This window comes from Malus sylvestris, chromosome 14, assembly GCF_916048215.2.
Source record: "Malus sylvestris chromosome 14, drMalSylv7.2, whole genome shotgun sequence".
Classification (NCBI taxonomy): domain Eukaryota; kingdom Viridiplantae; phylum Streptophyta; class Magnoliopsida; order Rosales; family Rosaceae; genus Malus; species Malus sylvestris.
The window spans coordinates 22720517-22748495 of NC_062273.1; the positions used below are offsets into that span (position 1 = coordinate 22720517).

Genomic DNA, 27979 nt, shown 5'->3' on the forward strand with positions numbered 1-27979 from the left:
CCTTCTTCGCTAAGTTCTTTGAATTTTCTTTTGTTGAAGCTTGTATGTTGAAGCTTTCTGAGTGGAGCATGTAGGTTGGGGTAGTGTTCCCTTAATTTTCCGAGTGAGGAAAACTTCTCGGTTGGAGACTTGGAAAATCCAAGTCACTGAGTGGGATCGGCTATATGAATCTTAGAACGCCATTGTGCTCGATCCTGTGTCATGTCCTTCGTTAGATCCAAGTACTCTAAGTCTTTTCTTAGAGTCTATAACCCGCAACACATTGCGCTGTACTGCTTTTAACCATGTGATACTGATAGCCTGTTAGAGATAATTGTCAATATATACATGCATTACAGAATGATTTTCATGCTCTGTTAGCATAATTGCGTTCATAACTTCTCCAAAGATGAACCATACTGATAATTGATTTCAGAAAACACTACCTTTTTCTTCCTGCTTGATTTTTAGACTTTAATTCTTAGAACATAGCTATGGCATTAGGAGCATGGTTGAAGAGTAAACTTAATTGCCCCGTTCTCCGGTCCATGGATGCCTTTTGAACAAGGATCAGAAGACAATGCTAGGTTTTAAGCTACTTTATTAGCTATTTATGCTTTTGTGTGTTTGTATACATTCATTTGTTGATTTCTTGAGACTGTGAGAGTGCATCAGCTAGCTGTTTTGTTTCCTACACTAAAAATCTCAAGCATTTGGAGTTGGATTTCGGAGAACTGCCAAATCCAAATATTCCTTTAATCCCTCATGATGGTGGAGATTTACTAATTTTCCTGAGTGATTACAGAACGTTTGAACCTCAATGTTAATAAAGTATTTACTGAAGGTTTCAGGTTCAAGAAATGCCTTATTTAATAAAGTATTTACTGAAGATTTCAATTATATTCAGAAGCAAAATACCCATACCTGAAACAGTAGACAGAAAGCGTACCAACCCACAGGCCTGGCAAACGGGTCGTGTCTGTCGTGTTCGTGTAACACCTGCTATCTTAACGGGTCGTGTCGTGTCACACCTGTTATCTTAACGGGTCCTTAACAGGTCGGGTCACTTTACCCAACGGGTAAAGTGACCCGACCCGTTATGACCCGTTAAGAAAAATATTTTTTTTCCTAAATTTGCACATACCACACATTGCCACATAAATATTACTTCAAAACATTAAAACATATTTGTCGTTTAAGTACTACATCTGCACTAAAAAATAAGCGTCTAATAAAAAAAAATAATACATACACTACTAATCTATTACAAATATTAAATGTGCAAGGATATGCAAAATGAAAAAAAATTGTTTTCAAGGTTGTGAAGTCTTTCTCAAAAGTTTAAACCTCAATTTACAAAATCCTCGATTTACATCGATCATTATGAAATTGTATTGGAACTTTGGCTTGATCTCAGCCAATCCAATGGTCATCAATTTTTTAAATTTAATTTAATATATATATATATATATATATATATATATAATTATTATAGTTTTAAGGGGTATAAAATTGTTAAATTAGTATATATAATTATTATAGTTTATTCATACTTTTATTAAGTATAACATAAGATTTTGTGATATCCACTAGTGTAAATATTTTAAATTGAAGATCGAATTCATTCTTTGTATTCATATAGGGTCAAGGAGTGTAGCTGTAAAGAATCATCAAAATCGGAGTTAAAATAACCGTTAAATCGTGATTTTTCATTTTATAACCGTCGAAAAGTTTTGTCCCGTTACTTGATCTCGAAATGTTTGTTTTTTGCAATTTTTTGTGAATACGATCTCGAAGTATATACAAACATGTTTGACGGTTGGATCGTTGAAACTAGTTTCATAGAATGCGTGTATCTCATCAAAACAATAGATTCACTAACATTTAAAAGTTTATTCATACTTTCAGTAAGTATAACATAATATTTTTTTTGTATCCACTAATGTAAATATTTTAAATTGAAGATCGAATTAATTCATTGTATTCATATAGGGTCAAGGAGTATAGCTGCAAAAAATCATCAAAATCGGAGTTAAAATGACCGTTAAATCGTGATTTTTCTTTTTATAACCGTCAAAAAGTTTTGTCCTGTTTCTTAATCTCTGAATGTTTGTTTTTTTTTCAATTTTTGGCATATGCGATCTCGAAGTATATACAAACATGTTTGACGGTTGGATCATTGAAACTAGTTTTGTAGAATGAGTATCCCATCAAAACAATAGATTCACTAATACTTAAGAGTTTATTCATACTTTCATTAAGTATAACATAAGATTTTGTGGTATCCACTAGTGTAAATATTTTAAGTTGAAGATCGAATTCATTCATTGTATTCATCTGGAGTCAAGGAGTGTAACTGTAAAAAATCATCAAAATCGGAGTTAAAATAACTTTTAAGTCGTGATTTTTCGTTTATAGCCGTCGAAAAGTTTTGTCTCGTTACTTTATCTCTAAATGTTTGTTTTTTGCAATTTTTGGTTTATGCGATCTCGAAGTATATATAAACATGTTTGACAGTTGGATCATTGAAACTAGTTTCGTAGAATGAGTATCCCATCAAACCATTAGATTCACTAATACTTAAGAGTTTATTCATACTTTTATTAAGTATAACATAAGATTTTGTGGTATCCACCTAGTGTAAATATTTTAAATTGAAAATCGAATTCATTCATTGTATTCAATAGGGTCAAGGAGTGTAGCTGTAAAAAATCATCAAAATCAGAGTTAAAATAACCGTTAAATCGTGATTTTTCGTTTATAACCGTCGAAAAGTTTTGTCCCGTTACTTTATCTCTACATGTTTGTTTTTTGCAATTTTTGGCGTATGCGATCTCGAAGTATATACAAACATGTTTGTCGATTGGATCATTGAAACTAATTTTGTAGAATGAGTATCCCATTAAAACAATAGATTCACTAATACTTAAGAGTTTATTCATACTTTCATTAAGTATAACATAAGATTTTGTGGTATCCACTAGTGTAAATATTTTAAATTGAAGATCGAATTCATTCATTGTATTCATACATGATTAAGGAGTGTAGCTATAAAAAATAATCAAAATCAGAGTTAAAATAACCGTTAAATCGTGATTTTTCGTTTTATAACCATCGAAAAGTTTTGTTCGGTTACTTGATCTCTGAATGTTTGTTTTTTGCGATTTTTTGCTGATACGATCTCGAAGCATATACAAACAAGTTTGACGGTTGAATTGTTGAAATTAGTTTTGTATAATTCGTATCTCATCAAGTTCAATGGTGTGTGTATGTGTGTGTGTGTGTGTGTGTGTGTGTGTGTGTGTGTGTGTGTGTGTGTGTATATATATATATGTTTGTACCATACTTAGGGCCTCCGTATTTAGATCTCGTATAAATACTTGGGGGACTCAAATGTAATTATGTAATAAAGGAAGGGGTAAATATGTAATAAGTGAGGAGCCTTTATTCTATAAAAGGGACTTATCACCCTTACAATGAGGGAGGCGAATTCCTAGGCCATGAGGATCTTCACACTCTCTCCCTCACAATCCTCTCAGAAATACAATAATTAGTGTGGACGTAGCCCAAACCTTGGGGTGAACCACGATACATCTTGTGTTATTTACATTTCTTGCAGATTTACGGTTGGATTTACATTGTTCCAAGACATCCAGTTTTGTGCATCAACATTTGGCGCCGTCTGTGGTAAACGAAACAAAAAGTTATGTCGGTTCTCTTTCATTTTTTTTACCTCCGTCGTGAATCCGCAGAAACCCAAGAACCCAAAAAACCTTCGCAAACTCTGCAGTTTTAAGAAACCATCCAAAAACCCATTTTCCATCTCTCTCTCAACAACACAACTACCACCGCATCTTTTCATGTCTCGAAGAGTGGGATACAGAGAGACAGAGAGACAGAGATCTGAGGTGGGGGACTGAGTCAGGGACCGAGTCGGGTCACATCCCCTTTGTACTGAGTTGAACTTTCAAAGCTAATAATACATTGTGAACCCAGAAGAAGAAGGGATAATAAGATCATGGCTGTTAAATCCCACATCTAAAATTCCACTCCAGCCGTTTGATTAACCTCTCCATATCTCTCATATTTCTTTTCCATCTTTCTCTTTCCTTCTGCAGCTCAATCGATTTCTTAACTTGGCTTGACTTGGAAACCCAATTTCTTGTGTTTTCTCTCAGATTTGAGGCTTTCTGGTAGCTTATAGGTGTTATGATGGAGCGCAAGATCAACAGGTGTGGTTTGGATTCGGAGATTGAGCTGCAAAAATGCTTAAAGCTTTAGCAATGGCCTGGTTTGTGGTTCTTGGAATGGTGAATTTGAAGTTTTGAGAGCAGTTGGTTTGAATTTGAGTTTCCAAACTGAAGAGTGAAAGCAGCAATAGCTTAGGAACTGAAAGAACAGTTAAATCCGTAGAATTAGTGGAAGATTTTTCCAAATATTCCCACAATCCAGCTCATTTGGCAGTTGCACGCCGTGACTATGCCATTCTCAAACGCATTATCTCTGTTCGCGTCAGGAATTTTCGTCAGGGACGTTTCTTGGCCGACGAGCGCACAGCTCCCCGGGAGGTTGGCACCGGTTGAGGGCTGCTGTCGGGCTTCTGCTTCATTGTCGGGCTTTGTCGGGCAAGGCTCGTCGGGCAAGGCTTATCGGGCAAGACTCGTCAGGCACGGCTTGTCGGGCAAGGCTGGAAGAGAAGGACGGCGTTAACTTATAGAGGTGCCTTTGTGGGGCCTTAGGTGTAGGCCTTGAGGCTCACAATCAAGATTAACTTCTAAGTACTCAGGCGTGCTACTGCCAGCAGATGTAAAATGGATGTCGCGTTTTAGTTGTGTGTATATATATATATATATATATATGCCCGAGAAACCGTGTTAGTTATAACAGGTGCCTTTGTGGGGTCTTAGGTGTAGGCCTTGAGGCTTCCCATCAATAACTAAACCAGTGCTCGAACATATAATATTCGTTCGATTGATTGCAGGAGCCTTACAACTATTATACTTCTGATTACCCGAATCTGAGAGATAGAACGAACCCAAATAGGTGCGTTTGTGGGGCCTTAGGTGTAAGCCTTGAGGCTTCCCATCAGAATTCGTTCTTATACTCAAACGTTCTAGACCGCGGAATGGAATGAATCCAAATAGGTGCCTTTGTGGGGCCTTAGGTGTAGGACTTGAGGCTTCCTATCAGAATCCATTCCATGCTTAAGCGTTCTATGATAATCATAATATAATAGAAATAAAACTAAGGGGTAGGTCGATTACTTGCGCCCCAAGTAACTTTGGACTTCTTGTTTATCAAGGACTATCGTGGATGGGTTAAGTCCACATAAGGTTCTTTTTTCTACCTTGAGGCCAAGGACTTTCAACTGATCAAATTTACATGCCCGAGGGTTTAGAACTTAGATTTGGTTTGAACAATGAAGATATATTCAAATCGGATCCAAGTACTAAGAGATTCTTTTAATAGTCATCTTACTAGAAATAACTTGAATACAACTGGAAGTATACAACATATTGCTAGGCTAATGAATGAAAAGACAAAAACAAAGAAGGTCGGGCAAACCTGGTCGTCTTGCAGGTTCCCATCTTTGTGGCTTATCAAGGGTCTGAGAGCTTTTAGGGAGAGGTAAGGAGAGGAGTTTACAAAGAGAAATCGATACTACAACAAGGTTGAACAGGGTAGCAGAGCTATTACAAGGGTTTGAGTGAAGGCCTGTCCCGAGAGGGATGAAGGCTTGGGCTGACTACAGCTTCGTTCTGAAGGCAAATCTGGCTTTGAGCAGAGTTTGTGCTTGCATTTGTTTGTTTGTTTGAGTGTCCTTAATCCTGATTTCTCTTTCTTCTTTTATAGACAACTCAGCTTGGCCTCTTGTAGCAGCAGCCTTACCCGAATGCAACTTGAGAGGCAATGACTTATCAGCTATATTACTTGTTCTGCCATTATAAAGTACTTTATGGGCTGTATAGCTGGTCAGTCTATACCACTTGGCTTTTGGGTAGGTGAGCAAGTGGTCTTCATGAGCTGCACCAAGTCAGAAAAGCCCATTTTCTACTTTCTGGGTTTTGGCTGGGCTTAGGCCGGCTCTTCCTTTAGGCATCCCTTTGGGCCAGCCCCTTTCCTGAGCCCAAAGTTCAAGTTTTGATCCAAACAATCTCTACCTTCCCTCGACTTGCCAAGGCCAGTGAAGTAAACACCAAAAATGAATCTTTTGAGGCTTAGCTCCGAGCTGATGCTGTATCTGCTGCCATTGATCACCGAGACATTCCTGGTTGTGAGACTCCTCTTCATCTAGCTGTGTGTCTTCGGGACCCAAGTTCAGCGGAGATTTTGATGGCAGTTGGTGCTGATTGGAGTCTTCAAAATGAGAATGGTTAGAGTGCTCTCCAAGAAGTTGTCTGCACTAGAGAGGAAGCAATTGCTATAATCATTGCACGGCACTACCAGCCCCTTGCTTGGGCTAAATGGTGTCGTAGACTTCCCCGTATTGTTGCCTCTACGGCCCGGATTCGTGATTTTTATATGGAGATAAGTTTTCATTTTGAGAGCTCAATCATCCCGTTTATTAGTCGAATTACTCCATCAGATACTTACCGAATTTGGAAGCGTGGTTCCAGTCTTGTGAAGCAGGGGAGGCTGCAACACTAAGCTGTTTAAGATGATTGAAATGCCGACGTGGACAACACAAACAAATCAACTGTTGTTGATTCTTTTTCCAAATCCAGATCATCACCTTCGAAGAAGAACATAAGCAGCCATGGCTGACAGAGTTTTGAAACTGAACCCAACACCCAAAACAAAAACAACGTAATTTCAGAGCTCAAGTACCAGAAGGAAGCCCACATTAAGGAAATCGAAACAGAGTACCCTGTGTGCCTGTCTCTGTTTGCCAACAGCGAAGAGGTCCCGCAGCTCTGCGTCTGCAAACACCCTTTCCACTTTCTGTGCATAAACATGTGGCTTAAGGATCACTCCAACTGCCCCATTTGTAGAGCTTCAGTCGCCGTTGATTGGAGTAGTGGTGATAATCGGACGGCATCTGCTGTTCAACTATGGAACGCATCATCTCTCTCCTCGTCACCTTCTCTCTCCTGATCGTCTCGCGTGCCCAATTGGACGGTGCAGATCCTCTGATCAGGCAAATGGTGGATGTCTGTGGGAACAGTTTGAGAAATGAATATTGCCTTTAATTAGGTCATCATAAATAAAGGCAAATCCCCAATCAAGGTTATCCAAGCAGCTGTCATTTTAGAGAAAGAGTATTGCCCTTAATCATGTCGTCAAGTGACATATCCAAAGCAGAATACAGAAAGCAAAAGAAAGAAGCGGAGAGACAGAAAGAAAAGCAAGAAAAGCAAGTGGGTGATGTCAAGGCTGTCTAGGCAGCTATTACGTTTTACAGGAGAACATGCAGAAAGCTGAGAAAGACGAAAGCAAAAGCAAAAGCAAAAGCAAAAAGAAAAGGGAAATGGCATTATTTCTTGTCTATCATCTGCCAAAAGAAAGAAAAATAAAGAGAAAGCAAAAGAGAGGCACATGGGGACACTGCAAAAGCAAGGAATAAAAACCCCACCAGAAAGATGTGATTTACTTTTCTTATTTTTGAATGATGTAATTTATTTTTCGTATCTTTCGGAGATATTAGTATAACCCAATCAGAGGGTAAAAAAAAAAACGGCAAACCCCAAAATAAATGGGCTGGAATATTGTGTGGAGGGCGAAAGCTCATAAGCCCAAAATAGCACCAACCAGGTGACCAAAACTACGTCCAGTACTACAAAAATTATTCGGCACCCTACCGCTATTATCACCAACCAGGTGACCAAAAGTACGCCTAGTACTACAAAAAATTATTCGGCACCCCGCCACTATTATCGCCACCCAGGTGATCAAAAATACGCCCAGTACTCCAAATTATTTGGCAGCCTGCCACTATTATCACCAACCAGGTGATCAAAAGTATGCCCAGTACTTCAAATTATACATGAGCATTACTCATATCAATCATACATAAACATTCATGAGCATCAATCATACATAAACATTCATGAGCATCACTCATGTCAACATCCATGAGCATCACTCATGTCAACATTCATGAGCATCACTCATGTCAACATCCATGAGCATCACTCATGTCAATTAACATAAACATTCATGAGCATCACTCATGTCAACCAGCTTCAAAAGCTTCATTTACAGAGCTTTAGCTTCAAAAGCTTCATTTACAAAAGCTCCAGCTTCAAAAGCTTCATTTACAGAGCTCCAGCTTCAAAAGCTTCATTTATAGAGCTCTAGCTTCAAAAGCTTCATTTACAGAGCTCTAGCTTCAAAGCTTCAAAAGCTTCACCTACAAAGCTTCAGTGCAGGGTATACAAATACTGCATCCGAACAACCGCCACTTCGGCCCATACATGGATTCAATTTGAAGTCTCCAGCCAACAAACTCTATTGACCGAAGACTTGGGGGACTACATTATGTACCATATATTGGGCCTCATGAAAAATACTTGGGGGACTTAGCCCATTATTTATATACTGAGGAACGAGCCCTTATTCTATAAAATGGACTCTCTCACTTTCGTTAGAAAGCACTTATCGCTTATGTATTAAGGAGCGAGCCCTTATTTTATAAAAGGGACTTCCTCACCATCATTAGAGAGCATCAACTCTAGCCCATCATTTATGTATTGAGGAGCGAACCTTTATTCTATAAAAGGAACTCCCTCATCATTATTATAGAGCATCGCTGCCTGCTGAGCAATCGCCTCACCACGAGCATCAACTCTATCCCATCATTTATGTATTGAGGAGCGAGCCCTTATTCTATAAAAGGGACTCCCTCATCATTATTAGAGAGCATCGCTGCCTGCTGAGCAACCGCCTCACCGCGAGCATCAACTCTAGCCCATCATTTATGTATTGAGGAGTGAGCCCTTACTTTATTAAAGGGACTCCTTCACCATCATTAGAGAGCATCGTCGCCTGCTGAGCAACTGCCTCACCGCGAGCATTAACTCTAGCCCATTATTTATGTATTGAGAAGCGAGCTCTTATTCTATAAAAGGGACTCATTCACCATCATTAGAGAGCATTAACTCTAACCCATCATTTATGCATTGAGGAGCGAACCCTTATTTTATAAAAGGGACTCCCTCACCTTCAACGCCACAAGCCGAGCCAACCAAGGCAACACAAACAGAGCAACCTCACAACATGTGCTACTTCTAGTTGAGCATCATTTTAGATTGGGCACCGCCTCATATCGAGCATCAATTTTAGACGACATCTAGTTACTTCGGTCCACACATGGAATGAATTTCAAGTCTCCAGCCAAAAAACTCTCTTGACTGAAGACTTGGGGGACTACTGTTTGTACCATACTTAGGGCCTCCGTGTTCAGATCTCGTATAAATACTTAAGGGACTCAAATGTAATTATGTAATAAAGAAAAGGGTAAATATGTAATAAGTGAGGAACCCTTATTCTATAAAAGGAACTCTTCATCCTCACAACGGGGGAGGCGAATTCCTAGGCCATGAGGATCCTCACACTCTCTCATTCACAATCCTCTCAGAAATACAATAATTAGTGTGGACGTAGCCCAAACCTTGGGGTGAACCACGATACATCTTGTGTTATTTACATTTCTTGCAGATTCATGGTCGGATTTACGTTGTTCCAAGACCTCCGGTTTTGTGCATCAACAATATATATATATATATATATATATATATATATATATATATTATTTATTTATTAAGTAGATTTAAATCTATTTATTTTGTATGTATAATTGACCAATACACGGAGTAGTACATCACATGCATTATAAAAGTAGTGGGATATGTCATATGTGTGATAAAAAGTTAATAACTTAAAAATAAAATAAAAAATCTCACCACTTTTATTAATTTTCATTTTTCCCTCTCTTTTTTGTTTCCTTTTCATCTTTTCTTATAATTTTCATTTTTTCCTCCCTTCTTTTTCTTCAAAGGGCAGCAGCCTACCCATTTTTCCCTCTTTTTTTTTGTTTCATATTCAGCTTTTCTTATAATTTTCATTTTCCCTCCCTTTTTCTTTAAAGGGTGCGGCAGGAATGGAATGGAATTATGGAATCAATGGATGCATATTAATTAATAATTATTATAGTTTTTATAAAATTTAATTTAAAATTTAATATATATAATTATTATAGTTAATATTTTGGGGGTATAATTATTATAGTTAATTTAATATATATATATATATAATTATTATAGTATTTTTTTAGGGTTATAAAATTATAAAATTAATATTCTGCTTATCGTGTATCGTGTTACCCACGTGTATACCCGAATCAATCCGTTATCTTAACATGTGCTTATCAGGTTACCCAATAACGACCCGATTCGTTATCGTGTCGACCCAAACACCTGTTAATTTCGTGTTGTATCATGTCAGGTTATCGGGTCGTGTCAGGAATTGCCAGGCCACCACCCTAAACAAGTGGGAGAGAAAACCATACATAGAGACAATATCCAGAGATTCATGATGTCAAATTTATCAAAGTTTACTTGGTTTTTCATTCACACTCACAATGCACAACACCATCAACATCTTAATATTCGATTTAACACTAAAACCCTAAAATTCCTAACCCTAAATTTGATTTAACACTAAGACCACCAATTTCTAATTTAATTTTGCAAATTGAATCTAATTACAATACCAAAATCTTCAAATTAAGGCATTAAAGCTTGATGAGTGAGAGGGAAGAGAGAGATCGAGTGAGAGAGAGTTTGGGTTTGGTATCCAGTAGTGAAAATTTTAAAAAGCGCCTATTTTTTACAATTGCACCACCAAAATTATCCCAAATGACATGACGCAGTTATACATTTTGACATCACTCAAAGTGTTTTTGTGCAATGGCCACATTGTGGCATCGTCCAAGGTATTTTTTTAAAAAACAATTATTATAAAATTGATTGAAAATGTAACTTTACTCCCTTCAAATTCAATTTTTTTTTACATAAAACCCACAATAATATAATTTTCTAACAAAAACCCAACCCGAACTACAATAAATTTAAAGCTACTTAATAAATATACATACCATTTAATTTCTTAAGTGTTATATGTACAAAATAAATGACACACCTCGACCCGAAATATCCAGCTGAACATTTGAATCGCGATGTGCTGGCTGACACCTGGAAGGTGAAGAAACCATTAAATGTAGTGATGTGGAAAATGTGAATAAATTAAGGGAAATGTTATTGGCACTCCAAAAATCTCATTCTACACTCCTCACAAGTATATTTTTCTTTCCTAATATAGAAAGTTTGGAGTGTAGAATGAGATTTTTAAAGTGGTAATAACAATTCCCTAAATTAAAACCTAAAAGTGACTAATTTATAGTGCGCATGTGAGCGGGATTGAACCTATATCACACAAGTGATGTCAGAGCATGGATAAATGGTAGTAAAAGAAGAGCAAGATATTTATAGCGAAAGGAGAGGTCTCATATGTAATAGCTTTACCAACAATCTTCGTCGTCACAAAACCTCTGCCACTAAAATCCTAGATGGGTGAAAAACAAGGGCGAGTGGGCTTGAAAATAAAGTTTTATAAAACCATTTCGAAAAGTGTAACCCCTCGCTGTAAAACACGTATATAGTTTCCTAAAAATATTATAATAATAGTATGTAATAAGTACACTACATCACAAGTAAGCTATTGGATGTAGGCACAACAAGAAGATATCTTAACATCAAATCTCAATTCAATAATATAAGAAATTGATGCTCATTAATTTATGTAGGCATACAAGTCCATTGCAGAGGTATTCAGACAATGGAACAGGCTGAGTGTAGGTTTCACATTCTAATACTACATCACGTGAGATGTGCTAGTCACATCACATACAAGTCCAACACATCATAGAAAAGGACAGGCTAGCACCTAACTTTGGATCCAAAGCGAATGTAAACGGTGCATGTGAACTACACATAAAGCTAGTACTTGGCCTAGGACAGTACAAATAACTAAGAGACACCGTGCAAACATGTAATAATGAGCAGGTAAAACACAAGGATGCCATGCCACAATTTATGCTCACAAATAATATTAAAAACATAAAGTGTACGAAAAGTTTATTTGTAAAGCTAAACATGGCACACGTCACATCATAATATATAAAAGCAGTTGTTAGGAAAATCATATATACATATACATACATAAAAACAAAAGACCCATTCACATAACCATAACTTACTTGTTCTTGATAAGCCTTATCATTCGTCAAATCGAATAAGCTTGTACCTATACCAAGTCACATTGACTTAACAAAATACTTAAACATGAATAATATACAAAAAGTACAGATAAACTATAATCTGTCCAAATTTCGCATTTTACAAAATTGCCCCTAAACCTAGAGGTAATTGCAAAAATGCCCCCAACTTCCGAGAATTACCAAACAGCCCTAAAGCTTCAACAATTTTTGCAGTTTGGTCCTTGTTGTAAAAACAATAAAGCTACATCATTCTTTTATAAAATTTCTCACCAAACAAGCATATTCTAATATTGTACAATTTCTAACACCTAACATGATTAACAAATATACCATTGGGGTTCTCGTTCGTGGTTGCATTTGGCTGAAAAATGGCCTGCAAGAGTCGGGTTTCTTCTCCGAATTCTGGAAAGTTTACACCGAGAGCATGCATGTCAGTTCCTTAGTGATTTCCAGCTAAATAACAAATAAAAACCACATGCATGAAGATATGTAGTTACCTAGGATCGATTCTAAGCGAGCCCGAGTGCCACCACTCATGAACTTGACGGAAGTCTTGCCGGAGTTTGATGTTGGGGTTGCGCATGCATATGCAAAGGATGACAAGGTTGAAAACATGCGGATTCAAGTTTAGACTTAACATAATGCTCATTTCCATCACAACAAAAGCCCAGAAATTGAAGAGAATGAAAAAATCTCACCTGAGATAGAAGGTGAGAGCTCGAAGCTCTCAGGTCTAATGGCACTGCACTTCACAGTGCACCAATGGCACATGCAAGACCATCACTAGGTTCCCTGAGTCCCAAGGATTCATGATATATGGTTTTGATGTTGGATTTGACAAGGATTTGTGGTGAGAGTAAGGGTTATCTCTCGGTGCTAAAGATAGGGAATGTCGAGAGAGAAAAAGGGATTTAGAAAGAGAGATTTCTGAAAATAATGAGGGAAGAGTTTTTTTTTTTTGTCAAAGTGGGAAGAGTTGAGTGGGCAGAGAGAGGGAGTGACGTGAGGGAGTGGAGAGTGCACGGGAAAATGGGATGTGTGTCAGACAAAGAGAGAAGATGTGAGGGAAGAGTATCGGCTGACGTGGGAGAATAAATAAAATAAAGGGTTCTTTAGATATAGATCCTTGTAACTCTTATTTCCTATATAAAAACCCGCATAATTATAAACATTCAAATAAAACCCAAATTTAAAAGTGATTGCCATGTAAGAAAGTAATTGACCTATTAATACAAAATATTTACAACTTGTACCACAACATTCAAAATAAATCAATAAATATTATTACTCACCTTAATTACAATGAACAAATAATTTATTGCATATTATTACCCCTAACACACACACACACACACACACACACACACACATATATACACGTTCAAATGTATCTAGTACTACCACAAGCTCAATATATATATATGTACGTATGTATGCACAATACTACATATATGATCAAACATATTATACTAATTAATCTACCTATATGTAAATTTATGATGAGCAAATAACATATATTTTGTAGGTATATTATATTGTATGTATCATCATATATATTGGGCACATTTTATTATTATATGTACAAAATAATAGGTAAAATAGTATTGAATAAAATAATAATTTTTTTTATGTAGGTACATTATTTTGCATACATTGGGTTTGCTTTATTATGTAGGTAAATAAAATTTGGGGGGGAGGGGGGATGGGACATGAGAGAAGAAGTGAGAGAGATTTAATAAAAAGTAATGATGGTGTGTGAAGAAGTAGAAAAGTGAGATGTTGAAAACCTAAACAAAATAATATTAAATCTTCCACTTGCCTTTATTAAAGTTAAGAAGTTCTTATGCGACTCTCCCATGTACGAAATTCAACTTCAAAGTTTCGAGAGATTTTTCAGTGTTATCGTCACATGAAATGGTATATCACGTATTTTTATATAAATTATGAAAAATATGTGTTAAAAGGTTAATAATTTTAAATTTTAAATTTTCACCACTTACGTAAAAATACATGATGTACCATACGTGTTCTCGTCACAACTAAAATTTTTCCCAAAGTTTCATTTGTACTTAATAAAATATTAATTAAAAGCCACTTGCTTCTCTTAGTCAAATCAGTGTACTTATGCATGCTTTTAAACTGCACTAGGGCTGATTTCGTGCTCCAGATAGGTGGTGGTGTGTGCCGCAAAAGGAGAGATTCCAAGTTTTGGATTTGCTTCTGGTATTTTCATAAAGTTTTGAACATAACTTTTTCATTATAACTTCGAATTGAGTTCCATTTACGGCCACGTATTTATAAAAATGAGTATTATTCGAAAATAGTAAAATAAGATTGGAAGGGTGAAAGGGAAGTCGAGGTCCATGTGGAAGGTCTACGTGGCATCTCTGGGGTATTTTGATAATTTCACTACCACTGAAAATAAAATATGATAAATTTCAGAACGAGATGTCACAATAAATAAATTTAAATCTACTTAATAAATATATATACCATTGAAATTGATGGGATACGCATTGTACGAAACTAGTTTCAATGATCTAACCGTCAAATTTGTTTGTATATACTTCGAGATCGCATATGTCAAAAATGGCAAAAGACAAACATTCAGAAATCAAGTAACGGGACAAAACTTTTCAACGGTTATAAATGAAAAATCACGATTTAACGGTTATTTTAACTCCGTTTTTGATGATTTTTTTATAGCTACACCCCTTGATCCTATATGAATACAATGAATGAATTTGATCTTCAATTTAAAATATTTACCCTAGTGGATACAAAAAAAATCTTATATTATACTTAATGAAAGTATAAATAAACTCTAAGTGTTAGTGAATCGATCATTTTGATGGGATACACATTCTATGAAACTAATTTCAACGATCCAACCGTCAAACTTTTTTGTATATACTTCGAGATCACATACGCCAAAAATTACAAAAAACAAACATTCAAATATCAAGTAATGGGACAAAACTTTTCGACGGTTATAAAAGAAAAATCACGATTTAACAGTTATTTTAACTCCGGTTTTGATGATTTTGTACAACTACACTCCTTTATCCAATATGAATACAATGAACTAATTTGATCGTCCATTTAAAATATTTACACTAGTGGATACCACAAAATCTTATGTTATACTTAATGAAAGTATAAATAAGGGTTAATATCAGTTTACTATCCTGAAGTTTCGTGGTTTTCAACGTTTGGTATATGAAGTTTTTTTCGTCCCAAAGTCATACGTCAAGTCTTAATTTTGGAATAGTTTCATACATCCGTTAAATTTTCCGTTAGAACTTCTGTTAACTGATGATGTGGCGCCCACATGGATAATAACTGAGTGCCACATGTTAATATGGGCCCACTTCAATTAAAAAAAAAAAAAAAAACCACTCATCTTCTACCTCCCCCCAACCCCTCCCTTCCTTTTTCCCTCTGCAACCCTTACCCTCTCCCTTAACCTTCATTATCCCAAAACCAGTCTCCCCCAACCCGCACCCTCCCTTCCTTCTTCCCTCATATCCAACCCACCTTGGATTACATTCCTGGACTTCTTCCCTCAGATCCAAGCTGTGTGACGTCGTCGTTTTAGTCGTGGGTTTTTTTGTTTTGTATTTTTTTAATTTTTTTTAATATTGAAGTGGGCCTATATTAACATGTGGCGCTTAGTTATTATCCACATGGGAGTCACGTCATCAGTTAACAGAAGTTCTAATGGAAAACTTAATGGATGTATGAAACTGTCCCAAAATTAAGATTTGAGGTATGACTCTAGGATGAAAAAAACTTCATGTACCAAATGTTGAAAACCATGAAACTTCGGAGTAGTAAACTGAGATTAACCCTATAAATAAACTCTAATTGTTAATTTATCGTTTTGATGAGATACGCATTCTACGAAACTAATTTCAACGATCCAATCTTCAAACTTGTTTGTATATGCTTCAAGATCGCATACGCAAAAAACAAACATTCAGAGATCAAGTAACGGGACAAAACTTTTCGACGATTATGATTTTGATGATTTTTTACAGCTACACTTCTTTATCCAATATGAATATGATGAACTAATTCCATCGTCAATTTAAAATTAGTTAAACATGACTCCTAGAGAATTACAAAGAAGTTCTCTTCTCATTTCGTTCTCTTTCTTTTTTTGGTTAGCAAGGTCAAGGCCTTTCTCGTTGGGCGAGTGCATCCAATTCAAAAGTCATTCCCGTTCAACTTCTGCAAGGATAGAGATAAGCTTTCATAATGAGATTTACTTCCATGAATATGCATGCCAAAAAGATGCTATTTGCTGCTATTCCATCTATTTGTGCATTAAGTTCGAAGAATATTTCAATCTATAATGAAGAAATGATAGTTGCTCTTTGTTTTATAGGCTTTATCATATTGAGTCGTAAGAGTTTAGGAGTGGTACCACAAAAATCTTATTTTATACTTAATGAAAGTATAAATAAACTCTAAGTGTTAGTGAATCTATCGTTTTGATGAGATACGCATTCTACGAAACTAATTTCAACGATCCAACCGTCAAACTTGTTTGTATATACTTCGAGATTGCATACGCAAAAAATGGTAAAAAAAACATTCAGAGATCAACGGGACAAAACCTTTCGACTGTTATAAACGAAAAATCACGATTTAACGTTGATTTTAACTCCGATTTTGATGATTTTTTTACAGCTACACTCCTTTATCCAATATGAACACAATGAACTAATTCAATCATCAATTTAAAATATTTACACTAGTGGATACCACAAAACCTTATGTTATACTTAATGAAAGTATAAATAAACTCTTAGTGCTAATGAATCTATCGTTCTGATAGGATATGCATTCTACAAAACTAATTTCAACGATCCAACCATCAAACTTGTTTGTATATACTTCAAGATCGCATACGAAAAAAAATCGCAAAAAAAGAAAAAATATTTAGAGATCAAGTAACGGGACAAAACTTTTTTGCGGTTATAAACAAAAAATCACAATTTAATGCTTCTTTTAACTCTGATTTTGATGATTTTTATAGCTACACTCCTTTATCCAATATGAATACAATGAACTAATTCGATCATCAATTAAAATATTTACATAGGTGAACCACAAAAACCCTTTGCTCGATGCAGTTTGTTTGTCGCGCAAACACCCTTTGCGTGACACATTGGTTGGTACGTCGCGCAAACTGTCTTTGTGTGACGCAGTAGTTGGTGCGTCGCGCAAAGTATGTTTGCGCAACAACTCCATTGTGGCGTTGCGCAAGTTATATTTAAAATAAATTAATTAATTAAATAAAAACAAAACACATACTACTTTCCTCTTGAGCAAACTACGTGGCCTTTTGAGCGGACTACGTGACCACTTGAGCAACAAAACACATACTACTTTCCGCTTGAGTGAAAGAAAACCACCGCTTGAGCAGCAGACCCCAATGTAATGCCCGCTTGAGCAACCTAATATTTTTTTTAATTTTTTTTCACAATTCTTAAAACAAAAGCAATGAAACCTAATCCGTGAACCGCAAACTACAACACATAACTGTGCATTCCCAAACTATCCAAAAAATGGGACAATTCAAGAATTAATTGGACCGCAGTCATGCTTTTGCATCCATGCACGAAATCCAACTAATTCTCAAACGGGAAACTAAGGGCTTGTTTGGTATCCTATTTGAAATTTTTTATCATTTCTCAAAACATTTCTTAAGAACATTTCTTGAAAACAAATTTTTTAAGACTAAAAAACTTGATTGGTTTGCGATTTAAAAAAGTTAAATTTTACAACTTAAACTAGAGAAAGAGATCTAAAAAGAGGGGGTCGCATGAAAGGGAGAAAGAGGAGAGAGAAGGGAAGAAAGTAAGAGATGATTGAAGAAGAGACGAAAAAGATAAAAAAAAAAGGAGAGAGAAAGAAGAAAAGATAGAGAGATAGATGAAAAGAAATGAGTGAGTTTAAGTTTAAAAACTCTAGAAACTCACTTTTTATGTTTTTAGAGAAAGAGGAGAAAGATGAGAGAGGAGGAAAGATAGACTTTGAAAATAGTCTTACCAAACAAGTTTTTAAGGCCTAAAACTTGAACATTGTTTTTGAGTTTAAAAAGTTGGATTCAAATAGAGTACCAATAAGGGCCTAAGCTTTTGAAAATAGTCCTACCAAACAAGTTTTTAAGGCCTAAAACTAAAAATTGTTTTTGAGTTTAAAAAGTTGGATTCAAGTAGAGTACCAAACAGGTCCTAAGCTTTTATTCAAAAAAGTGTACGAAGTTAAATAGTATTAACTTCCTACAACACCAAACAATTTTGCACTTGATGTACAAAAATATGTGCATACAAATAAATTAAATCACAATAATTACTTAAACTAAATAAAATAGATACAAAATATTAGTACTTCTAAACTATAATGTTGATGGCCTTAGTTTTTACTTGTTTATACTAATTATATCATAGATATACATATTCTAGTTAGTTACACTCGAGTAATTTTGATGGTGAGATAAACGTAGTGTTAGAATATGAACACAATTGTACAAGTATTTTGGCTAGATATTGGTTTTAAAAAATCTTATTGAAAGATGTTTTGGTTATCTTCAAATGAATCCTAAATTACTTACTTGTATTAAAATTGGAAGACCATATTGATTTTCTACAAGGATTTAATAGGATAATCATTGTCACATCCCAGCTCGAGTCCCCACCACATCACGGGCTCGACTCTACTGTAGCATGATATTGTCTGCTTTGGGCCCTGAACATGCCCCCACGGTTTTATTTCTGGGAACTCACACGAGAACTTCCCAGTGGATCACCCATCCTGGGATGGCTCTCGCGCGAACTCGCTTCACTTCGGAGTTCCAATGGAACTTGAAGCCAGTGAGCTTTCAAAAGGCCTCATGCTAGGTAGAGATGGGAATATACATATAAGGCTTACAAAATCTACTCATCTGGGCGATGTGGGATGTTACAATCCACCCCCCTTAGGGGTCTGACGTCCTCATCGGCACATATCCGGCTAGGGATTGGCTGTGATACTAAATTGTCACATCCCGACCCAGGCCTCCACCGCATCCCGGGCTCAACTCCATCGTAGCACGATATTGTCCGCTTTGGACCCCAACCACGCCTTCATGGTTTTGTTTCTAGGAACTCACATGAAAACTTCCCAGTGGATCACCCATCTTCGGATTGCTCTCGCGCTAACTCGCTTAACTTCAGAATTCCGATGGAACCCGAAGCTAGTGAGCTTCCAAAATGCCTCGTGCTAGGTAAAGATGGGAATATACATATAAGGCTTACAGGATCCACTTCCCTAGGCAATGTGGGATGTTACAATCATAGCCATTGTTTATCTACATGAATATGGCATCTGCTCACAAAAATCAACCTGCTCGTTATTGAACTAAAACCTATTGTCAATAGCTTAGCATTGAGAAGTTAATAGTGAGGATGAGATTAGCTTTGAAGACCATGGCTTCTGTAGGTTTTCTATATAATTCTTAATTACATGTGGTACATTGGATTTACCCTCAATTCAATCGTATAGCACAAATCAAGGAAATTTCAAGGGGAAACCAACATTTCTTACAATTTCTTTCGTGTAAATATATAAGTTAACCCTGATAAAGTATTCAAATGCTAATTCCAAATGAAGCCCAACATCAATATATCTACAGTCCCACTCCTTTTAATAGGTAAAATTAATAAAGATTAATTAAAAATTCAATCCCACAAAACTCCACCATTACCAAAAAAAGGCATATCAAGTAGGCAAAGGTACATTTTACAAAAATCCCATATTGAATTTGAAGAAAATACCTTCAAATTCGTTCTTCAATGATATTCATACATAAAAATCATGTACAAAACAAATTTAATAGTTTAAGTTTGAATTCTCAATTCAAAGTTACATATACAAAATCCAATCGCTTATCGGATAAGAATAGATCGATGAAGGGAGAGGAAATGGAGAAGAGAGATGAAATATTTGTATGATGAATTTAAGACCAAGGGAGGGATTGGAGAAGATTTTGAAGAGAGATGGGGGAGGGAGGTAGCTACGGCAATTGGGTTTGCAGTTTCTGCCTCCCAAATTGGAAAAAGTCGTTGACTTTGCGCGACAAAGACTAACGTCGCGCAAAACTGTTTAGTGCGATGAAGGTGTACATTCGTCACACAAAATAGCTTTGCGAGATGGAGGTGCACATACGTCACACAATGTTAGGAAAAAAAATAGTTGAAGTCTTTGTTTGGCCCCAAAAACTAGTGCGATGCCGTATATGCGTCGCGCTAGTTTTTAGTGCCAAACCAAGACTTTTACCGTTTTTTCCCTAACATTGTGCAATGAAGGTGTTCCTTCATCGCGTGTAGCTGTTTTGCGCAACGTCAACCTTCGTTACGCAAAATGGCTTTGTGTGACATTTTGTTGTCATCGTTGCGCAAACATACTTTGTGCGATGCAATTTGATCTGTCACACAAGTATGATTTTGTACTAGTGCCCTGTTGTGTTGTCACATGTTAGGCTTGAAAATTCATCACACGTGAGGGAGGTGTTGAGAATGAATCTCACATTGATGGGAGGATAGACCTTGCATGAGCTTATAAGTAAATTGGGCTATTCCACATATTGCCTATTGGTTTTATGGTGAAACCTTAATTTCCTTCGGTAACTGCAACGTGACTATAAGCTATTGTGACCAATAAAGGTCACCATTGGGCCGTACTATTGGGTATGTCACTATTTGGGCAACGTGACCAATGGCCATTTTTCTTGTAGGGTTTTTCTTTTATTCTGAGTAGTAGTCTACAATAGTTAATCTAAATTACATAGAGGTGGATTTGACATGGATGCATACAGAGGAGTATAATCTAGTTAACTTGTTTAAACCTATTATAAGTTCAGAGTTGCTTTAAGGTTATGTTGAGGCGGCAAGGATTTAACCTAACTCAACCAGAAAAATGATTGGTTTTTGTTGGTAGTTCAGTTTGGACAAGTTATAATCTAATTCCACTCACCTATGAGTTTAAAACTGAAGTTGGGTGTTCGGCTGGGTTACCAAACCTAAGTTACACCACTAATCTGCAGTCATTTCAATTGATGAATTAAAATTGTTTTCTTTGATGAAATACGACAGTAACGTAGACCAACCCCTGGCAAACCCAAACTTCAAAAGAAAAAGAAGGGTGGAGGAGGAACATGAGATGGAAAACGAAAGGGTGAAGTAGTACTTCCAGTCGAGCAAACCCAATTCTTTACGCTTTTCCAGCTTTTACATGTCAGGAAAGTTGAATTTCATTCAATGAATCAATAAAGTTATACTATTGTTGTTTATATACAACTATTCACTCTCTCACATAAAGTCTAACCTTATAACTAACTTGCCACCTATTACAACAAACTCAACAAATTAACCAACTTTAAGTTTTATCAGTAACTGAGTCTTTTACAATGCTATCCTTTACATCCCCCTCAAACTGAACTGAGGAGTACGAAGAGACAGTTTGGATCGTAAAAATGAAATTTGTCTTTGGATAGTGACTTGGTGCAAATATCTGCAATCTGATCTTTGGTGCAGACAAAATGAACTGAAATGGCCTTTGACAACACTTTTTCTCGGATGTAATGGTAATCAATCTCAACATGCTTTGTTTGAGCATGAAACAAAGGATTCTTAGCAAGAAAGATTGCAGATTGATTGTCACACCAAAGTTGAGGAGTAGAAGGAAGAGAGAAACCAATATAAGTAATCAACTGACATATCCATGTGATTTCAGCTGAAGTATTTGCTAGAGACCGATACTCAGCCTCTGTGGAAGAACCAGCAACGGTTTGTTGCTTCTTAGCACTCCAACTTATGAGAGAAGATATCATAAAAATGCAGTAACCCCCAGTTGATCTTCGATCAATTGTACAACCGACCCAATCAGCATCAGAGAAGGCTTTGAGACCTGGAACATATGTGGATATGGAAAACCAAAGACCAATGTCAATAGACCCCTAGAGATATCTGAGAATTCGTTTGACAGCCTGAAAATGGGATTGCCTTGGACTGTGCATTAACTGACAGACAAGATTGATTGCAAAAGATAAATCTGGCCGAGTCGGTGGACAAATGGTAGGATTTGGATCAAGTCAGTGCAAAAGATAAATTTGAGCGGGAAGCTTAGTAGAGAAGCGTTGAGTGGGAAAGCGTAGGATTTGGATCAAGTTGGTGGACAAATGACGGTGATACCATGTTAGGAAAGCTGAATTTCATTCAATGAATCAATAAAGTTACACTATTGTTGTTTATATACAACTATTCACTCTCTCACAGAACTCTAACCTTATAACTAACTTGCCACCTATTACAAGAAACTCAACAAATTAACCAACTCTAAGTTTTATCACTAAATGAGTCTTTTACAATACTATCCCTTACATTACACAACAAAAACCCTTTTTGCAAGGCAACCTCAAAATCAATTTTTCTTGATTCGTCATCAGAAACCTAGAGTCTTTCTATTGACAATAAGAATATTCAGTCAAACTTTACAATCAATGAGTGCCAGGAAAATAAAATTCTCATATTTTGCAGCTAAGCAACATGTGTTCGTGAATATTGCTATACTTTGGTACATGTGATGACCAAGAATGATAAAGAGAATTAATATTAATTCAATAATGTTTCCCACCTTCGTCTTTATATATATGTTTCGAATATCGATGATATTAAACAATTGATCAAATCGGACATCATGCGTCCATTCTTTTATTGATTCCATGATTATTTTACATGCAAGTTTTTAACCTTTTTCGAGCCAGGTCTTGTGGAAGTTGGCATGCAGACAGTTCTGGGGTTGGCAACTGTTTACCATATTTTAATAATAGACTCTTATTAAACTAAACACTTGAAAATATAATACTTTGCCCATCTTATGAATCTCACTTTTTTCCAGATTCCTGGAGGCAACTCAGGCAAGCATCTTTTAAATAATTCAATGGGCGTTTAAACTCTGTTGCATTGCGTTTTATAGTCTAAAAACAGATCAGAAACTTTGCTCAAAACATTAATTTTGCTTTAAGGAAAGAAGATGAAGAATAGAGGAAACTAAGTTGAAGAGGCCGAACTTTGATAAATGTCGTAAATCATCGGTAATCATTTGGTTGAACAAGTTTGAGACCATCGATGTTGTAAAATGCCGTAAAGCATTGAACATTATTGAACTTAAAAATTAGTTAACTTTGATAAATGCCGAATTATTGAACATTAATTAGCAACCTCTTGATTTACGGCATTTACCAATCAATTTTTTGAGAAATTTTAATGAAAAGAATTTTGATATTAAGGGTAATGTTAGGGAGACTAAAGTTGAACTAAATAATGTGTCACTTAAGAAATAGGCACAGTAATCAACACTAAAATAATAATTCAATCATCAACTTCTATGTCATTTAGTTTACAAAATTTTGTCAACAAATTTAGTCTACTTAGCATTACTTTTGATATTAATTAAGAAGTTTTAAATCTTTTTGTTTAAATATTTTCGTTCTAGTTTCTCAACTTTTTTGTCTATTAGTAAATTGTAGAGTATAAAATTATCTATTTTTAAATTTTCAAACATTTATGAGTAAGAAGAAGAGTTGAAAATATAAATTGAAAAAAGTTGAACTGAGAGTGTCAGTAATAATTTCATTGAACTAATATCATACCAAAAGTTCCAATGGAATAATTCGTGGGTTTTATTTATTCCAGTTAAAAGCAAATTACAATATCCATTTAGAGGATGGGTACACGAGCTTGATTGCCGCAGCTTTACATTGGTTTAACAGTGTGGCTATCTTAAGTGAGATTCTATATAGACTATTTGTTATTTTATATTTTTTTGCTAAATATTTTGTAGAGTTAGTATGAAAATTAACATTAAATGGTGAGGTGACAGAGAATAAAAAAGAGTTCCATATAGAAAGAATCTCGTTAGCATATCTCTTTAGTTAATATATGATAGTGTCATTTGCAGACTTCCTTTTACTAATTTCCACACATTTTTATTAATTTTTGTTTTGATCTTCTTGAACTCTTTCTATTTGAAGATTATAAATCAAGAAGAGTGTGAAAATACGTGTTTAGATAGTACCATTCATTATTATATTTTGAATATAGCATGTGTCGCAGTCCGATTCGTGGACTTAGATTGTCAAAAATTATTAAATCTTATTTTCTACAAAAAATTGATTAGTTTGTATCACATCATATCGCATCACATGGCGCACAATAGTAGGCTGGTTAAGTGGAGAGGACAAACCCTAAAATTAACCTTTCCACGTGATGGCCAGTCTCCACAACCTCCTTCAGAAACCATCCGCTGACGACTGACCAGCGACTGTTGGACGCATGGAAAGCCACCCTGAAACCCTTCCTCTAGGTTCTCCGTCCATGCCTGAAGCATTCCGTCTGATCATACTCCATCAGTATCCCCAACCGTCACTGTTTGACTTCGAAAGTAGAGAAAAGAAGGGCGGAGAAGTTAATGTTGTGATATATCTCTAATTAATAATGCTACCTTGTGTTGTAAATTTCGGACTTAACAGACCTAATTTGTTTGAAATATGACTTTCATTGATAAGATTGCAGGTAATAACTATGGGGACTTAAAATGCAATATGAGTCTGCTACCTTTGTGATTGTGCTTGGAGTTCTGCTATTATATTAATTAGTAATATAAAGTGTAGTCCAATTACTTATAAGTTATAAGAACATATAAAGTGTAGTCCAATTACTTATAACTCATGAACAATACAAATCAAGTGACGTGACACACATGTGGCGCTTGAGCACACGTGAGAACCTACCATTAAGAAATTAGGATTCCATCATAAAAACAATTGATAATATAAAAAATAATCTAATTATTTGTAAATACATGCAGGATTTTTTTTTTTTTTTGCGACGTAGGATTACACTCAACAAGGCCTGTTAAAATTACTTGTAAATACGTGTATTATGATTCATGCACGTACGTAGAATGCTGTATATGAAGTTTCAGAACTGTTAAAATTATATTGTGAGCTGATGATCATTGAAAAAAGCTGTGTACGCTTTCAATCAGAAAAGAAAAAAGGAAAGGATAAAGCTCAGAAGCCGTCATTACTCTCAGTCCTACTTTTCCCTTTCTTGTATATCTTGTGCATTTTCAATCATTGTTTTATAGAGTACGATTAAATTCCATAGATTTATAACACTTAATATCTTTGAAACTTTCAATTAAGGATAAGATAATGTTAATGAGGTTAAATTTATAAATAAAATTTTATAAATTAAATGATATGAAAGTTGGCGACACCGACACCTCATTTAGTTTGTAAATATTGTTTACAAAAGTCTCTGTAGCATTATGTTTAAGGATAATATTAGAGAGACCAAAATTTTAAATTAAATTTGAAAAACAAATGATGTGTCAAGTACGTTAATTAATACTTAAATAATAATCTAATAATTAACCATTACATCATTTAATTTACAAAATATAGGGTGACACGTGGGCTGTGCAATAAAATATTATGACAGTGAAGTGGACCCCTTGCCCACACATCAGGCCATCTCCAACCGATGGCTGGCCAGATGGCTTGTTTTAGCCCTCTGGCCCTCCAAGATATTAATATTTTAATGAACAGTACAGGGCCATATTTGCCTCCGTCTCCAACCGAGGGCCAGAGGGCTCATTTTAGCCCTGTCACAAAAAACCGTCTTCAACCGAGGATCAAAGGGCTATGGGGCCAAACATAATTTATCATTTAAAAACTACAACAACTTAAATATAAAAACTACAACTAAAATTTAAAAATGACAAATTAAATTTAAAAACTACAAATTAAATTTGAAAACAACATTAACTTAAATTTAAAAATTTTGGGAGGAATGGTGAATGAATGGTTTAGGTATTGATAGGAAAAAAAAATATAGAATTTTTGAGAATTAAAAAAAAAGGCCCAAAAAACCTAAAAAAAAAAAAAATTGAATCCAACGGTAACTGGCACCAGCTAGCTGTTGGATTCAAAATTCTTTTTAAAAGTTCTTGTCGGTTATAACCGACAGGAATACATATATTGTATTTCATGTAAATGCATTCCTATCGGTTATAATCGACATGATTAAGCGGTTTTCTGGTCAGCCCTCCAACCCTCTCCGATTCCGTGGGGCCATCTCAGATTCCACATCCCTCTGGCCTAGCCCTCGGTTGGAGACGATTTTCGGGCTATTTTCGGCCCTTTGGCCCTCTGGACTCTTTGGTTGGAGATGGCCTCATGCTCCAAATTCCCCAATCCATCCACGCGAATGAGAAAAAGCGCCTCATCAAGCTCCCCGTTAATTAAATTTATAGTCTAAATTTACAAATTAAATAATATATCATCATTAAAAATAAACATGTTAATCAACGTTTAAGTAATAATTCAAATATTAACTTCTACGTTATTCAGTTTACAAATTTTAGTCTCCACGTGTTTTTTTTTTTAGTACATCGATATTTTTACATTATGAGAGGGAGAGTTCGGCTAAACCACACAATGAACAGCCTAAATTGGTATCGAATGTACCATCCACAAGATTTGAATCTAAGACCTCTTACTTTTAAGCGAAGTGGAATACCACTATTTATATAGTAACACGTGATATACTACTCCGTATTTTACTCACACTAAAAAATCTCTCGCAAAACTACGCTCTCCAATTTATGAATGCTTCATATAAACGAGAGCGGTGGCTCCAATTGCATTATTCTTGCATTACATGTGAATTGTTTTGAACTTTTTTTTCTTGGAGCAATTATTCATATTTGATTTTGGTTAATTGATAAGTGAATATTATATCTTAAATTTGAACATTATTGATTTATATTTTTCTTTATACAATGATACTATCACTTTAAATTACACTAAAGAAAATGAGAGGATCACGATATAGTACGAGCTGGTTTGGAATTATGGTGCTTTTAAAAAAAATAACTTATTAAAAATTATGGAATATCAAATGTGTTTGGTAAAACAAAAAAAAAATAAGTGTTTTTTTTTTAAACTACTGCCAATGACAGTAGAAAAACATAGAAAAGCAGATGCAGAGGCTACCATGCTTCTAAAAAAAGTATTTTTTTATGCATAGTAATCAGGGCCCATATAATGAAATTTTCAAATAACAAGTATACCCCAACATATTTTACAAAATTAAAATCATTGCCCCTATATTATTCTCTTTGACAATTATTATAGGGGCGTTTATATTTAAATGCCTCATTGTTCTATTTGTTAAATTAAACATCTATACCTTTTAGCATTTTTACAAAACATTTTCCTACATTTTAAGTGCCAAATATATTATGACACACCTCGACCCGGAATGTCCACCACATCCTAGGCTTGGCTCCACCGTAGCACGATATTGTCCGCTTTGGGCCCTAACCACGCCCTCATGGTTTTGTTTCTGGGAACTCACCCAAGTAGAACTTCCCAATGGGTCACCCATCCTGGGATTGCTCTCGCGCGAACTCGCTTAACTTCAGAGTTCCTACGGAACCCTGAAGCCAGTGAGCTCCCAAAAGGCCTCGTGTTAGGTAGAGATGAGAATATACATATAAGGCTTACATGATCCTCACCCCTAGGCGATGTGGGATCTTACATATTATAAGTAGCATTTTTTTAATGCAAAATTACACAATTTGCCATATATATAATGCACCAAT

At 35.6% G+C, this 27979-nt stretch overlaps 1 protein-coding gene, 1 long non-coding RNA gene and 1 pseudogene across 3 annotated transcripts; 1 reads left to right on the top strand and 2 right to left on the bottom strand.

Annotated features, from left to right (window-relative positions):
- Positions 1-260: 260 nt before the first annotated feature.
- On the bottom strand, positions 261-936 carry LOC126600582 (uncharacterized). Its single transcript, XR_007615482.1, has 2 exons — positions 904-936; positions 261-637 (listed from the first exon to the last, which is right to left on the bottom strand). It is a non-coding gene; the product is annotated as an uncharacterized LOC126600582 (long non-coding RNA).
- Positions 937-4191: 3255 nt separating this feature from the next.
- On the top strand, positions 4192-6627 carry LOC126599122 (uncharacterized; annotated as a pseudogene).
- A 4342-nt stretch (positions 6628-10969) lies between these two features.
- Positions 10970-13248, bottom strand: LOC126600423 (uncharacterized). Of its 2 annotated transcripts, XM_050266998.1 has the most exons (5): positions 12955-13248; positions 12754-12808; positions 12587-12658; positions 12236-12282; positions 10970-11171 (listed from the first exon to the last, which is right to left on the bottom strand). In XM_050266998.1, the coding sequence occupies exons 2-5, from the start codon at positions 12791-12793 to the stop codon at positions 11058-11060; spliced, it is 273 nt and encodes a 90-aa protein (XP_050122955.1). In that variant the 5' UTR covers positions 12794-12808; positions 12955-13248; the 3' UTR covers positions 10970-11057. The 2 variants fall into 2 exon arrangements, with proteins under 2 accessions (XP_050122955.1, XP_050122954.1); XM_050266997.1 differs by having other exon boundaries at positions 12754-13248.
- Positions 13249-27979: the final 14731 nt, after the last annotated feature.

Excerpts from the sequence above, each read along its gene's own strand:
- LOC126600423 (XM_050266997.1), bottom strand. The coding sequence starts at position 12,871 with ATGTTTTCAACCTTGTCATCCTTTGCATATGCATGCGCAACCCCAACA. Across the intron at positions 12,283-12,586 it reads CACGAACGAGAACCCCAATG|GTACAAGCTTATTCGATTTG; the intron begins GTATATTTGTTA and ends GACTTGGTATAG. Across the intron at positions 11,172-12,235 it reads ATAAGGCTTATCAAGAACAA|GTGTCAGCCAGCACATCGCG; the intron begins GTAAGTTATGGT and ends TTCACCTTCCAG.